This window comes from Homalodisca vitripennis, chromosome 4, assembly GCF_021130785.1.
Source record: "Homalodisca vitripennis isolate AUS2020 chromosome 4, UT_GWSS_2.1, whole genome shotgun sequence".
Lineage (NCBI taxonomy): Eukaryota > Metazoa > Arthropoda > Insecta > Hemiptera > Cicadellidae > Homalodisca > Homalodisca vitripennis.
In genome coordinates this window covers 41,807,495-41,822,497 of record NC_060210.1, presented here as the reverse complement: position 1 = coordinate 41,822,497, position 15,003 = coordinate 41,807,495, and the positions used below count along the sequence as shown (strand labels likewise).

The window sequence follows — 15,003 nt, the reverse complement described above, 5'->3', positions numbered from 1 at the left end:
TCAGAATAGCTTTATTATATCGATGATTATAATTATGTAATATCGTCTTAATGACGATATAAAAACCGGATCCGATTGAGTGGCACTTGAGAGTCACCCCTGGGGAGGAGTAAGCTCAGGTCGTTGGAGATCACCTGAACTAAGGTCAGCCCAACCGCTAGATGAACTCCTTAGTTTTTATATTAATAAAATATTTGGGGTCAAACCTAATCCCATCTTGGCAGTTGTGTGCTAAAAACCTCATCATGTCAGTTAAGGGTTACTAAAATATCTCTACGTCACGATTAAGTTACTGTACAATCTACACAAAATTGGAGATATTATTAACTAAATATAATCTGAGTATGTGATTCTAAAAGGTATTTTCTGTTATGTATTTAAAACAATATTGCACGATTGAAGGCATTCGCCATTTAAATAAGCAAATGTTAAGGTACAGAAAATCCTCTAAAATATAGTGTTCTTCTTTATTTGCTAAATAAATCTTCAAAAGTGCACTAGTTCTTTTAGAAATTGAGCAATAAAACAAATGTGAACATTATAATTATATTTTCAGTGCTCACAAATAAAAAAAAAAACTATGATGAAAAGTTTGCTGAAACATTGGTCCGTGGTTGCATCACTGCAAGAGCAAAGTGTAGTTGTGGTGTATGGGTTTGTGGAATGCCTATTCTCTCTATCATCTGTGATCAGATCCATCCTTTTTGTCGTCTGATACGTTAATACAAACATGGCTGTTTCGTCTCCTAGTGGTAATGCGCAATCTAGTTTAGAGAAATATGGTGTTAAACCCTTTACAAAATCGAACATTCTTCATTATTACGCCCCTCTGTATGGTGTAGCGAACTATGGACTTCTGTCTGTCAACGTTATGAATCCTAACTTGATGATCAAGTAAGTATTCTTCAATCCTAGGGCTGCTTTAGGTGGGGTCACGCTGCCGGCATTGAAAGTTATTCTTGTAGATGATTGTCATTAAAGTAAATTTAGAGTCAATCTTGTTTAGCAATAACAAATATTGCATAATGCAAGGAAAACATTCAGAAACGCAAACTAAAATTGTTATTTCTGGGCCTAGGCCTATTGAACTAAAAGTTTCACTTTCATCTGTTGTAAGTCTTTAGTTTATTTAATTTATCGAATTTCAGTCTTAAATTGGAATATTGTTAACTAAAAGCAAAGTTTATAGCCCACCTCTATAAGCCTAAATAATTTTATAGCTTATCAAGAGCTAAAATTATGAATTGGCCTAACCTATTACAGCCCAGAATAATAATGACTATGTTTTGTGTAAGCACTGTACATAAAACTGTTTCCATATAGCTACACTAAGGTGTTTCAGACTTAAAAACACTAACTTAATCCTTTCAGTGCCAAGGTCCGTTTTTACACACATTTGAAAAATGTACAAGAAGAGCCAAGAGGAAACTTTAACCCATTAGCCACTCAATATTCTCGTGCCTAACCTCTTTCTACAAATGCAATTAAATATGAAAAAATGCAAACTGTCACAAAACATTAAATTTTATTGCTATTGGGTTGAATGCACTATTGTTTTTAGCTAATGAAGCAGCTTATAATATAGCCTACTGTAATTTATAAGCACTAAAGTGCCTATATAAGATTTTTTCGTTTTGAAAATAATTTTAAATTATTTCTTTTTTTTGTAAGCAAGAAATTGGTTTTGTACAGTTATAATCTATGATTTTTGGTGTAGTTTTAAAGGAAATTTAAGTCGGTAAATCTTAAGCTCAGTGACTACCGCTCCAATCGCCATGATTTTTTGCATACTAACACAGGTTAACGTAATTTCACCGAAAAAAAAAATAATCCCGATTATCGCCGTAGCCGTTTACTCCCCCCCCCCAAAAAAAATGTCAGAAAAAATAAAATTAAAAAAAACCTGACTGACATCGCATTTATTCGTTTTTTTGGTATTATTAGTTCGTAGGGCAGTAGTCCAGGTACTACTTCTAGTATAAACTCGTCTTATCTTATCAGTGATAAACGCGCGCCGGTTACCTTTTGCTTGTAATGAAACCTGCGTTAGTTCTGTCTGAGTTTTGTGTGTGTAAGCAGTCATGGCGTGATCTGGGCTTGGACTTTGCAAGCTCGAGTTAATTTTTTTTCTAAAAGAGCAAGCAGCGCAAAGCGCTGCGCAGCGGGCAAGCATCGCATGATCTGAGTTTTGAATACGCAAGCTAGGGTCTTTTTAGCGTGTGACAAGAACCATCGCACGCCATGTCAATAACTTCACTAATTATTCCTTGTCCATGTGGGTTTGTTTGTTTACGTCTGGCGGTCAATCGAAGCCGTCCTATAGGTCACGTGACCCGCCCGGCCAATCGGAAACTTTCCTGTTTGTCACGTGACTACTGTAAACTCATCAAAACGACCATGGTCGGCCATTGTTTATAGTTTGATAGTCAAAAATCTCGTTATTTATGTGTTTTGTATTGCCAACATTTTACTGCCAAAAAACTGGTTTTTATATGTTAGCGATAATCGGGACTATTGTTTCGGTGAAATTACGTTAACCTGTGTTAGTATGCAAAAAATTACGGCGATTGGAGGGGTAGTCGCTGAGCTTAAGATTTACCTTTAATTCTTTAAGTGGAAAATTTTACTTCATAGATTTATCTTAATATTTTTCAATTTTACGTAGATTTTTGTAAAATCTGACATTTATGTTCTTACGCAAATCCTAGCAAAAACGTAAAAAGCGGATGGGTATAGTATTATACCTTGATTCATTTTGTTTTTCTGGGGTCAATACATATTTAGGGGAGACTTTAAAAAGCAGCCTACACTCATTATTCGATTGCTGTTATTGAACAATTCAATATAGCCTATTATCCAACTTCGATGTATTTAAAAATCGTACACAAAAAGAGTAACAATAAATTACAGTAATAATAAGAAATATGTACATTACACTTTTAAATACATACATTTTACAATAACATTACAAAACAACAAAACCAACTATGGCCTAGACTTAGATATCAGTAATTAACAGCTATTGTCTTATGAAGGAAAGAATTCTCCCCATGTGTTACCAGCAGTCAAAACCACATGTTGAAGCCACGTAAACAAATCTCGTCACTTGTGAGAAAGATCTGACATATTCAGCATATTCATCGCCGTTTTCAAAGTCTCAAAATATAAGTTACTTCTTATTGTTTCCATTAAAATTACTACAGTAGAACCCCTCATATCCGGCCTCGGTTTTACCGCACCTCGGTTTATCCGGCCACTTCCCGGAAGCCAATATAGAAATTTATTTACCACGGCTTGCAGACGCGCAGTTGCACGCACTAGTCTCCCACGACTCTTGCGTTATTTTGGTGTATCTATTTGTGTATATTTTCCTGTGTTGTCCTCAGTTGAGCTAATAGGTTTAACCTGTAAACAGTTCGTTGATTATTTCCAGTGCGGTTAGTACAGTACAGTACAATTGTTTTGTTTCGTCAAGTGCTGTGTACTGTAGGTTGGTTTATCCGGCCGAATCGTTATCCGGCCAGGGGCTGGTCCCGTGGTGGCCGGATATGAGGGGTTCTACTGTATAACTAATAGTTATATTCATATGCTAAGTTAAATAAATTGTAATATTGAATTATCGTTCGAATAAAAACAATTGAACCATTCGATAATAACAATCGATTAACAAGTGTAGGCCGCTTACTAAAGTCTACCCCATATTTATACGTATAGTACATGTTCTTTTTTTAAATTTTAATACATAAACTTTAATATTTGAGCGTATACTAATATTTAAACAGATATTTAATAACGTATGTTGTCATTACATTGTTATATCGTCTTGTGATGGCCGACACGGCACCAAAACGCCGATCATGCTCATACTTTTATGGGGTTAATACATATTTATATGTATAGTACATGTTATTTTGTTTAGTTTTAATACATAAACTTTATTATTTAAGCCCACACTAATGTTTAAACAAATTTTTAATAGCATATGTTGTCATTACGGTACCGTCTTGTGATGGCTGATGTGGTACTAAATGCCGATCACGCTTATATTTTTCTGGGGTTAAACATATTCTTTAGTTTAATTTTAGCATATAAAATTTATTATTTGAGCCTATACTTATGTTTAACCCTATAACCCATTGCGGATCGTATTGTTTTTGCGCGCGGGCACAAATTAATTTACGGTCAGTGCCCGTACCGGTACCCTGTGTGCGTCTTGGTTGGGTACCGGGCCACACAGGCATAGGTGGCAACGAATGCGCCGACAGGCTTGCCAAAAGCGGAGCAAGCATGCCGTACACCGGTCCAGAACCGAGTTGTGGTATAAGCAAGTCAGCCGCTTATCAAAGTATAAACAAATGGTCCAGGAAGACACACCGCTTGCGGTGGCAGAGTCACCAAGGACAAGCACTCGGCAAAAGACTGCTTGCCGATTCTAGCTCCGGATTCACCAGATGGCTGATGGGGCTGGGGAGGGATCGGGTTAAGCAAGTGATTGCCTTGATCACTGGACACGGCCACTTCAGGAAACACCTAAACACTCTAGGTTTACGAAATGAGGACTCGGAGTGTAGACTCTGCAATAAGTCTGAAGAGACTGCAAAACACATAATACTGGACTGTGAGAGACTGGGAGCAAGGAGAAGGGCTCTTTTCGGTGATAAACAACCAGGCGACGAACCAGATGCTAGTATCGGGGTAAAGCTTCTTAGCCTAATTAAGGGCACGAAGATAGGCTTACCCCTCTAACATCAAAGGGGCACACAATAAGCTCAGGTTGACGTGTGAGGATCTAGGAATCCACCCCAATATCCCAAAGGAAAAAAAAAAAAAAAAAAAAAAGATGTACTAAATGCCGATCACGCTTATATTTTTCTGGGGTTAAACATATTCTTTAGTTTAATTTTAGCATATAAAATTTATTATTTGAGCCTATACTTATGTTTAACCCTATAACCCATTGCGGATCGTATTGTTTTTGCGCGCGGGCACAAATTAATTTACGGTCAGTGGCCGCACGAACAGCAATGGTATTGCTCGTTATTGTATACTAGAAAATTCAGCTGTGAAGGTATTCGTTCAGATGGAACATGGGCCTGCTGGGGTATCCGTTTAGTTATAAGCTAAGGCAGTTAGTTATCACAGTTTATATACTCAGTAGACTAGTAGGATTAGTTAACGTTAACAGTAGGCTACTGTTTATTTTCAGTGTTCATTTTACACCTAGATGTAAATATACAACAATAAATATTTATTCATTTTACTATTCTTATGTCTCTGTTAGATTTGTGATCTCATTATATACTTATTAGTGCCCGTTACAGCTACTTATTAAGTAACATTTTACAGAATATCTCCAAAGAGAGACATAACCAACTTCTTACTGGTGGGCTCAGTAGTGGGGACTGGACTCTATATCTCCAACACCAAACTGGTTAAGAGTGCAGTAGCAAAGAAGCAGGTTATGTACAGGTAAATAATAATATTCCATTAATTTTAGTTTTATCTGCATAGATTTAGAACCGATTTACTACTTGACTATGGTTTTATTAAATATTTCTAATCTGTTATAGTGAATTATTTTTGGTATTGTAGTTTTAAAAAATGTTTAATTTATTTTCTTTCCTGTTTCTAGATTCAGAGTTATTATTAATTTTCGTATCATGTTAATAGTATAGTGTATTAAATAATATGGTTAAATACAACAAATATGGCTATTTAACAAATTATTTTAAAATGAAGTAAACTCAAGAAATTCTAGATTTAGATAAAAATGTACATTAGTAAGATATGCTATCAGGGAGATATTAATTTGGTCATAAATTGAGTTACTCACACTATATGATGCACACTAGTGCATGATGTAAAGCAAACGTTTTCTTACAATTTAGTAATAAATCTAATCCTAGAAATAAGCTAATACTTACATTTAAATGTTTTTGTAAGTTGTTTTAATTAATTCAACAGATTATGTGAAATTCTACAATTAATTACGTATGCAGCTCTTAATGCACTGATGTTTTCTTCTTTGAAATGTCTCTGTATAATACTGTTGGAGGAAGTGGTGCATCTTTTAAACTGTGCTGTGGTTACCTGGGCTGTATGGTCAGATATACCTGCTTCAATAACTGCTGTTTTCAATTTGTCATGTTTGAGGTTTGTGCATACACAGTCTATAGAGGTCGAGGATTGAGGAGTTATTCTTGTGGCAGGAAGCAAAAGTCTAGATAGATTGTGCCTGTTTAGTCTCTCATTTAAAATAAAGTTGTCCCGGCTGTGTGGCTTTAAACTGTCTACATTTATATCACCCATCATAATCAAGGAATAGTTTTCTGCCCTTGTTTCTTCTAAAACATTGGAAATTACATCAAGAGCTTCCTCAAGTTTTCCATTGGGTGGTCTGTAGATACCTATAACAAAGAAAAGTTCCTTTCCTTGAGAGATTTTTACCATAGCAATTTCACAAGTCAATTCTGCACAGTAGTGTGTAATATTCACTGGCATAGCACTTCCTTCACATTCCTCCGCTATTTAAATGGCCACTCCACCTTTCCTGTGTAGTACTCGACTAAAATCGGTCTTAAGGACAAATCCAGGAATTATTGTGTTTTTTAGCAAGTCATCCTTCAGTCCATGTTCAGTAAATGTTCTTCTGGCTTTTGTAAATTATGTACAATATCTTGCTTTTTTGCAGTAGTAAATGTTTGAAAATAATAGGATCACATTAAAAAAGTCTTGCAACTTCTGAAATGCAGAAGATAGATAATGAAAAGTGGTTGCAGTGCATATGTAATGCCATGGCATGTGAATTATTGTTAAGATTTAGTTGTGTGTCAAGTTACGTCTATTTTGTCACTGAGTTACTGTTGTGTCTATCCACTCACCTACAATGGCGCATTTTTTCTTCAATATTATCTGTGAATAGAGTCCTTTAAAATGAGGTACAGCTCAGCCTGCCTTTACATTTGAAAATATTTGAAAAAACCTGTTTTTTGGGGTATTTTTCGGTGTTAAAAAATTATTTTTCTGAACTCTTTAGGATCGAATATGGGGGTTTTCATTAAAATGAAGAAGGTAGGTTTTCGGGTCTGCTGCTATACATTGCAGACAGGTGGTCCACCTCACCATGTATACCAGTACAGCTCTAGCTATATAGAATGTTAACACTTTTGACTACCAAACTATACTATTGTATGATATTACAAGTGTCATCACATACAATTACTGTGTCCGTCGGTGCTGGATGTGTTATACAAGGCGTGTTCAAAAAGTAATAGGAATTGTTAAGTTTTGCAGCTTTGGAGAGTCCGATTGTCAACTTTTTTTATTATGTTGGTTGGTAATCATACCCTGAAGTAACATTTGCAGCAGCAGTATTCATTGGTTACTTATTTCGACTGGTAAAGTTAGACATGTTTTATGAACTCAGTAATTTTTGTTTGTTAAATAAAAAAGTGGATTAAAGAGTTATCAAATTGTTTGTGAGAAATAAATGAAGTGGAACAAAGTGGAAAGTTGGAAGTCAACGACGATGAAGAATTACTGAAACGTGTTATAACAGAGGACGAAACATGGGTTTACGGATATGATGTCAATACCAAAGCTCAATCATTCCAGTGGAGGAATTCTGGATCGCCAAGACCGAAAAAGATTTTGACAAGTGCATTTGAACGTGAAGGTTGTGCTCACTGTGTTGTTTGATTTTAATGGCGTAGTGCATGGAATACTACCTGCAAGTTCAACACCATTTGCGTAAAACAATCAAAAAAACCCCAGATTTGTGGCAAAACAATTCATGGCTTTTACACCATGAAAATGCACCTGTTCACTCTTCATTGCTTGTTCGCGAATTTTAGCTAAAAACAATCATAGATGATATTAAAAGTGCAACACTGAAATAGCTAAAGGCTGTCCCAAGGATCGAATTTGAGAAGTGTTTTGAGGAACGGAAAAAGCGCTGCATAAGTGCATATTATCTAATGGGGGACTATTTTGAAGATTAATGTAGACAAATAAATAATATATCTTACAAAAAATTTAAATTGCTGTTAATTTTTGAACATACCTCTTATACCAGTACAGCTCCAGCTATAATTTACAATGTTAATACTTTGACTACTATGTCATGCAATGTATGATATAGGTGTCATGACACATCATTACTATGCCCTTCAGTAGCGAATTTGTTAAATACTTCTTTAGATAATATGTCGTTTAGCCAAAATACATATAAATATATTTTTGTATATGTTTACATATAGCCTTTTTATTAAATTATTTTACAAAAATGGACTATTGTCACTGTATTTGAAAAACAAAAATATAATTTACCTGTTGTAAAATATATAGAAGACCTATTATTTGTAATTGTAATATAATATGCTACAAATTCAAAAAAATCACAAGAATTCAGTTATTGTTTATCAAAATATTAAAAAAGTGTACAATATGTAATCAGAAAAATATTCAAATAACTTCACACAGGTATTAAGAACTATGAAGTAAGTTTACTTATATATATATACTTGTTTATAACTATATGCTGTATATTACGAGGGTCGTCCAGAAAGTAAAGAACGATTGCGCATCACGGGCGGCGCAGTTCACCCACCACCGCGGTAGATAGCTTGTTCGTTAGCCACACCTTCTGCCTCAGTGTGAGCTGAGTAGCGGTACCGTGAGGTCACGTTTGCGTCTCCTGTGAAAGTTTAAAATGGCGGCGTTAATTGAAAATCCCGCCAAGTGTGAACTGCGTAGTGTGATACGGTTTCTGAATGCACAGAATGTTCGACCTATTGAAATTTATAGGCAAATTAAGGCAGTTTACGGTGACAAAGCTCCAGTCAATGGAATGGCATCACTCGAATTCACCAACAAAAAACAGGAAAGAAAAACCAAATTTGAACACCAGGAAATTGATGGCAACAGTTTTTTGGGACCGAAAAGGCCTAATCCATGTGGAGTTCATGCCGAGAGGCGAAACAATCAACTCAGAGGCCTACATCGAGACCTTGCATCGGCTTCGCCGCGCTATTCAGAACAAACGACGCGGAATGCTGTCGTCGAAAGTGGTGCTGATCCACGACAATGCTCGGCCTCATTGCAGTGCACGAACCAAAGCAGAACTCAATTCTTTCAAATGGCAAATCTTCGGACACCCTCCGTATAGTCCAGATCTGGCTCCGAGTGACTATCACTTGTTTCCAAAGTTGAAAGTGTTTTTAGGCGGAAAAAACTTTTTGGGTGACGAAGACCTCAAAGAAGGAGTAAAAACGTGGCTTCATTCCTTGGTGGCAGAACAGTATAACGTCGGTATAGAAAAACTGGTGCCACGCTACAACAAGTGCCTTGACAGTTCCGGCGATTTTGTAGAAAAATAGAGTAAGTTTATAAGTATTTATAAATAAATTTTCATGCTCTTATCTTTTGTTTTTATTGACTTATAATAAAACGTTCTTTACTTTCTGGACGACCCTCGTATTTAAGTTACAATGTCCTCCTATTTAAGTGGTTATAGTCTCGGCTCTCTAACCGAGAGATCACGGGTTCATATCCCGGGGAGGTCCAAAAATTTAATAATAATAATAAATAAAAACCAGTGCACTTCGAAGCCGGCATAGCTGATGCTGAGGCTTAAATGAGGAAAAAAAATAAAGTCACAATTTTATGAAACAAACAATAAAGCAATGTATGGCACTACAGTAGTAACATCTGTGTTTGTCAACGAAGAAACAGTGGTAAGTAGACAAGAACAACAGAGACAAACAGCTGTTCATATATCTTGGCATAAAGGAAACCCAAGTTATTTTGTAAGAGAAATAATGACAAGTAATGACATCAAACATATACATACTCTACATATAATAAGTACAAAATGTACATGGGACAAGTTACAGAAAAGCACAAAATACGAGAAAAGTGGCTAAGCGCAGGTGATATATCACTCGCTTGGGCCTTCTCACGTATTAGTGAGTAGGCCCCACTGAGCCTTTAACCCGGGAGCACTCGCGCTATTAGATTGAATCTAACATAATTTTTGTGTTATAAAAAAATTTTTTTATTTGTTATCTTACAACACTGAACCCTTAATTTATGCTTCTATGGGTATGCCTGCTGCGTATTGCATCATGTTTAGACATTAGAAGTTGCTGGGATGGGGCGTCATGGTGGGTGGGGTGGACGCTCCTCGCGGGTTATTAGTTTCAACCTAACAGCGCGAGTGATCGCGTCAGCCCAATGTTAGGAGCGATCTAACGGCGCGAGTGATTGCGTAACTGCCAGATTAAATCCATCAGTTAAGTGATTTTTCTTGTTTTTCTGTTTGCTTTTGAGTTATATTTCGTAGATTGCTCTTTTATGACTTTACAATTATTGCAATGAATGAAGACCATGAAAAAGCCGTTCTTAGTTGGTTGGAGGATGTTAGATTCGATCTAAAAACGCGAGTTATTGCGTAACTTCTTGTAGCGCGAGTTCTCGCGGGTTAAGGTTAAGACAATGCACATAATAACATAACAAATTAAAATATTATAAATTATTATTTCTATGCATCACATTCCCATGCTAAAAATGGTTGTGACATTACAACACAGTGACAATGGAGAGCGAGACAAAAAGTGAGTCAATTGAAGAAAGATAAAATACGTTCAAGCATGCTTGTGCATTAAAATGAATTGTCATATTTTGGAATTTTATAAGATATTTTGATAGCTTATCATTTATAGGGATTCAACTTAGTTTTTAAATATTAAATCATGAGTTGAATGCATTTATTTTGTTTTAATGGGTTAACCAACGAATATTATCTCTTTCACATGCATAAGATAGTCAGATTGCCTGGTAAATTAAGTGAGCATAAAAATAAAATGGTTTGTTGCAGTGCATGTGGGTCACTGTTATTCACGTTTGGTTCTGTGCTGATGTGGGCTGTGCTGAGAAATGTCCTGCCAGACAACAAATACCTAGCCGTGGCTGCTGGAGTTGCCTCCGGAGTAACATTAACGGCTGTCGGCAAGGAGTACCTAGAATTTATTGACTCCAAACTGAAGTGAAGTCTGTGTAATGATTATGTTTCCTTGTAACCAAAGGTCTCTTAACTATTCCACTGGCATCTTTCAATTACATTAATAATATGCCACTGTTAGCATCGTCTAAAATAAAACAATACAAAAACTGATTGCAGCTTTAGCCCTCTGACCAATGAGACCAGTAACACAAATCACTCTAGGTATCAGATGTCTCAGCATTAGTATAAAGGATAAATGTATGAATTTTAAACCCCCAGTCTTAATCGTATAATTTGTTTACCTAGTAGCAGATTTTTAAATACTAAATACAAACAATATAACACTTTCTTTTTTACGATTCTTATTTGGGGTTTGGAATAGTAGTATTTTAAATTAAATCAAGGATTGTTTTGAATTGGTATTTTGCAATAAAAATAGAATTGTCATCATATTTGAATTAGTTATTTCCAAACATTTCTGAAACAAATGAATATTAAATGATTTCTTATATTGAAAATAAAAATTGTACTTACTTAATTATAATTTTGGATAGGTGGCCTCTCCTAATATCTTATTTCATTCAATGAAATTGTTTAATATCCTTGGGTTTTTTAGTCATGAAACCTCGGCTGTAAAACATTTTAAATTAATATGAGGTATGTCACACTATTTATTCATTGTGTGTATACAAAATGGCAATAATCAAGTCTAGATAAGTGGCAATAGTTAAGTACTTATTAAAATCAAGTTCATGCTAGGCTGATTTAAAACATGGACTTCACTAGTAATAAATTAGTTTTAATTAGTATAGAAAATTTGTAAAAAATACCTTTTTATTTATTATTTTCTTTTTTATGATTCTTATCTGATGCTTGGAATTGTTTTAATTAATTCAAGGATTGTTTAGATTTTCATTATCAGTTTGCAAAACTTTATTGAATCTTATTACACATTGTTTTAACCGTTATAATCTTGATATAATTATAGGTTGCAACTGAAATAAACTAAAATAAATATTACAAATATTTACTAATACAGTGCAGATCTACAAGACTGATGTTATAATGGATTACCTAATTTTCTTTTAAGGTGTATGTTAACCTTCTTGAAAACTATTGTTTATCTTTTCTTACTTATTAAATGGTACAGGGCACACTTATTTCTATTTGTAATATTATTAATTTAAAATTTTTCTGAAAAAGTAATGTATAAATATGTGAAATTTTCAAAATAAAGCAATAAATATAAAAAGTGTTTTTGTTCATTTTCTAAAGCAATGTGTAAGAGTTATTTTCACCTTAGAAGAATAATAAATGTTAATTACTAGCACTACTGAGGTAAGTGATTAATGGTATTAAATGTACTTCCACTGCCTCACAGTGGGGCCGAATGCTAATTTAGCTAACAAAAATCTCAAAATTCAAACTATCCTGATTTTGATTTTACTAATCTTTTTTTTTTTGCGTTGGGATATTGGGGTGGATTCACAGATCCTCACACGTCAACCTGAGCTTATTGTGTGCCCCTTTGATGTTAGAGGGGTAAGCCTATCTTTGTGCCCTTAATTAGGCTAAGAAGCTTTTCCCCGATACTAGCATCTGGTTCGTCGCCTGGTTGTTTATCACCGAAAAGAGCCCTTCTCCTTGCTCCCAGTCTCTCACAGTCCAGTATTATGTGTTTTGCAGTCTCTTCAGACTTATTGCAGAGTCTGCACTCCAAGTCCTCATTTCGTAAACCTAGAGTGTTTAGGTGCTTCCTGAAGTGGCCGTGTCCAGTGATCAAGGCAATCACTAACCTGATCCCTGCCCAGCCCCATCAGCCATCTGGTGAAGCTAGAGTCAGTAAGCAGTCTTTTGCCGAGTGCTTGTCCTTGGTGACTCTGCCACCGCAAGCGGTGTGTCTTCCTGGACCATTTGTTTATACTTTGGTAAGCAGCTGACTTGCCTATACCACAACTCGGTTCTGGACCAGTGTATGGCATGCTTGCTCCGCTTTTGGCAAGCTCGTCAGCGCATTCGTTGCCACCTATGCCTGTATGGCCCGGTACCCAACCAAGACGTACAAAGTTGCGTGATCCAAGCTTGCAGAGAGTGTCGAAGCACTCCCACACAAGCTTGGATGAAATGCTGTTGGAGTCAAGAGCTTTAAGAGCTGTCTGACTATCTGACATTATGTAGATGTTCTTTCCTTGGTACCCTCTGGAGAGGCCTAGGTTGGCACAGGCCAGGATACCATAGATTTCGGCTTGAAATATGGAGCAGTTCCGTCCCAAACTGCCGCAAAGGGCAGTTCTAGGGGATTGACTGAACACTCCATATCCGGTTCTGCCCTTAATAAGCGAGCCATCCATGTACCAGACAAAGCTCTTTCTTATTGTTGGGATGTGTTATCTTGCAATTTTCACTCATCTCTGGAGTAGAAGTCAACAGAGAATGGCTTATTGAATATAAACTCCGTTCTCATTATGTCTGAGACCATTTCGAGAATAGCGTTTGGGTTTACAGCTTCGGTGATGGTGCCGTGGCCCGTTCTAGACTTGCCATTCCTCCACAAGTCAGCAACCATCAGCCGATAAGCTGACTTGCGTGCTTCAGCTTTTATGTAGACATCAAGAGGCGGAAGTCCTAAAGCCACCTCGAGGGTCGCTGAAGGATTGCTCCTAAATGCTCCGGTTGCAATGATTGTGCCAAGCCTTTGTAAGCTTTCAAGCTTGGCTTTAGCAGTTACCTGATTCACCTTTGTCCACCAGACTAATGAACCATAAGTGATTTGGGGCCTTACAACTGCTTTGTAAAGCCATAGTGCTATATGGGGTTTTATACCCCATGAGATTCCTGCAAGTCTCCTGGACGTCATAAGCGCCCACGTTGCTTTGTGCAGGATATTGTTAAGATGGTCATTCCACGTAAGCTTATGGTCTAGAGTCAGTCCTAAATATTTGACTGCTACCAGATCATCTGAAAGACAACCCAGGATAAAGAGAAACCTACAGTGTTGGCTGCAAGACCACACATACCACATACTCAATGAGTTCTTCTCATGGAATGATGAATCTTAATTAGACCTCTCATTTAATAATACAATTCACTTGTAAAAACTCTACGACTCTGAAACATATATTGTTAATAAAGCATATTGTCTATAATGGAAACATATTGTCAAAGTCTTGTCACCCTTGAGGAAGGGAAGTCTAGCTCTGTTTCAGCCTTATCCGGTCAAAATGAGCAGGGAACCAATATTCTCTCTACAAGTCTTGTCACTCTTGAGGAAGGGAAGTCTAGCTCTGTTTCAGCCTTATCCGGTCAAAACGGGCAGGGAACCAATATTCTCTCTTGTTTATTATTACAAAAACGTTTAATTCTAAGGGAGTTAAACGTCTTCTTCAACAGTCATACTTTGCAGTAGACCAGATCTATGGACCAACGCTATTTACCCAATATCTCAAAATTTGTGGTTAGTGTGATGTGCTGCTCTTGGAAATCCATTAGGTTCGAGGTTCAACTGGAAGGTATAAATATTAATTTTACGAGTTGTCATGGTACAAATAGTACAATCAAAGGTGTATACTACCCAGAATTAAACCCTCTTGAGGATTCACTAAGTATTACCGATGATGGACTTGTTATTTACTACGTGGAATAATATAACTTCTTTTCCATTGCATACTTGTTACACCTACTGCAAGTATCCGTTTACGGATAACCAAACGAAACATTGAAGTCTAGACGGAATATTTTGCTGTTAAGATTCAGAAGAATATTTGGTAGTTTTCTCTTGAATAATTGATATTTGTTTAATACTCTTGCTATAATGGCTATTCTTACCTTTGAAAAAACTAATGTGGATGAGAACATATTCTATGATGCTATTACAAGTTACTATGGTCTATTCTTGTGCTTACACTTTATATTATGTGGAGGAATGCCTATATTTTATTAACATACCTCCAAATCTAATTAACTTTTACCCTTGTCAATACACTTTAATACAGTTCTATTAT

General features: G+C 36.2%; 1 protein-coding gene across 1 annotated transcript; it reads left to right on the top strand.

Annotated features, from left to right (window-relative positions):
* Positions 1–656: 656 nt before the first annotated feature.
* LOC124359199 lies at positions 657–12,254 on the top strand. Its single transcript, XM_046811754.1, has 3 exons — positions 657–894; positions 5,347–5,469; positions 10,877–12,254. Exons 1-3 carry the CDS (start codon positions 731–733, stop codon positions 11,046–11,048), a joined length of 459 nt encoding a protein of 152 aa, XP_046667710.1. The 5' UTR covers positions 657–730; the 3' UTR covers positions 11,049–12,254.
* Positions 12,255–15,003: the final 2,749 nt, after the last annotated feature.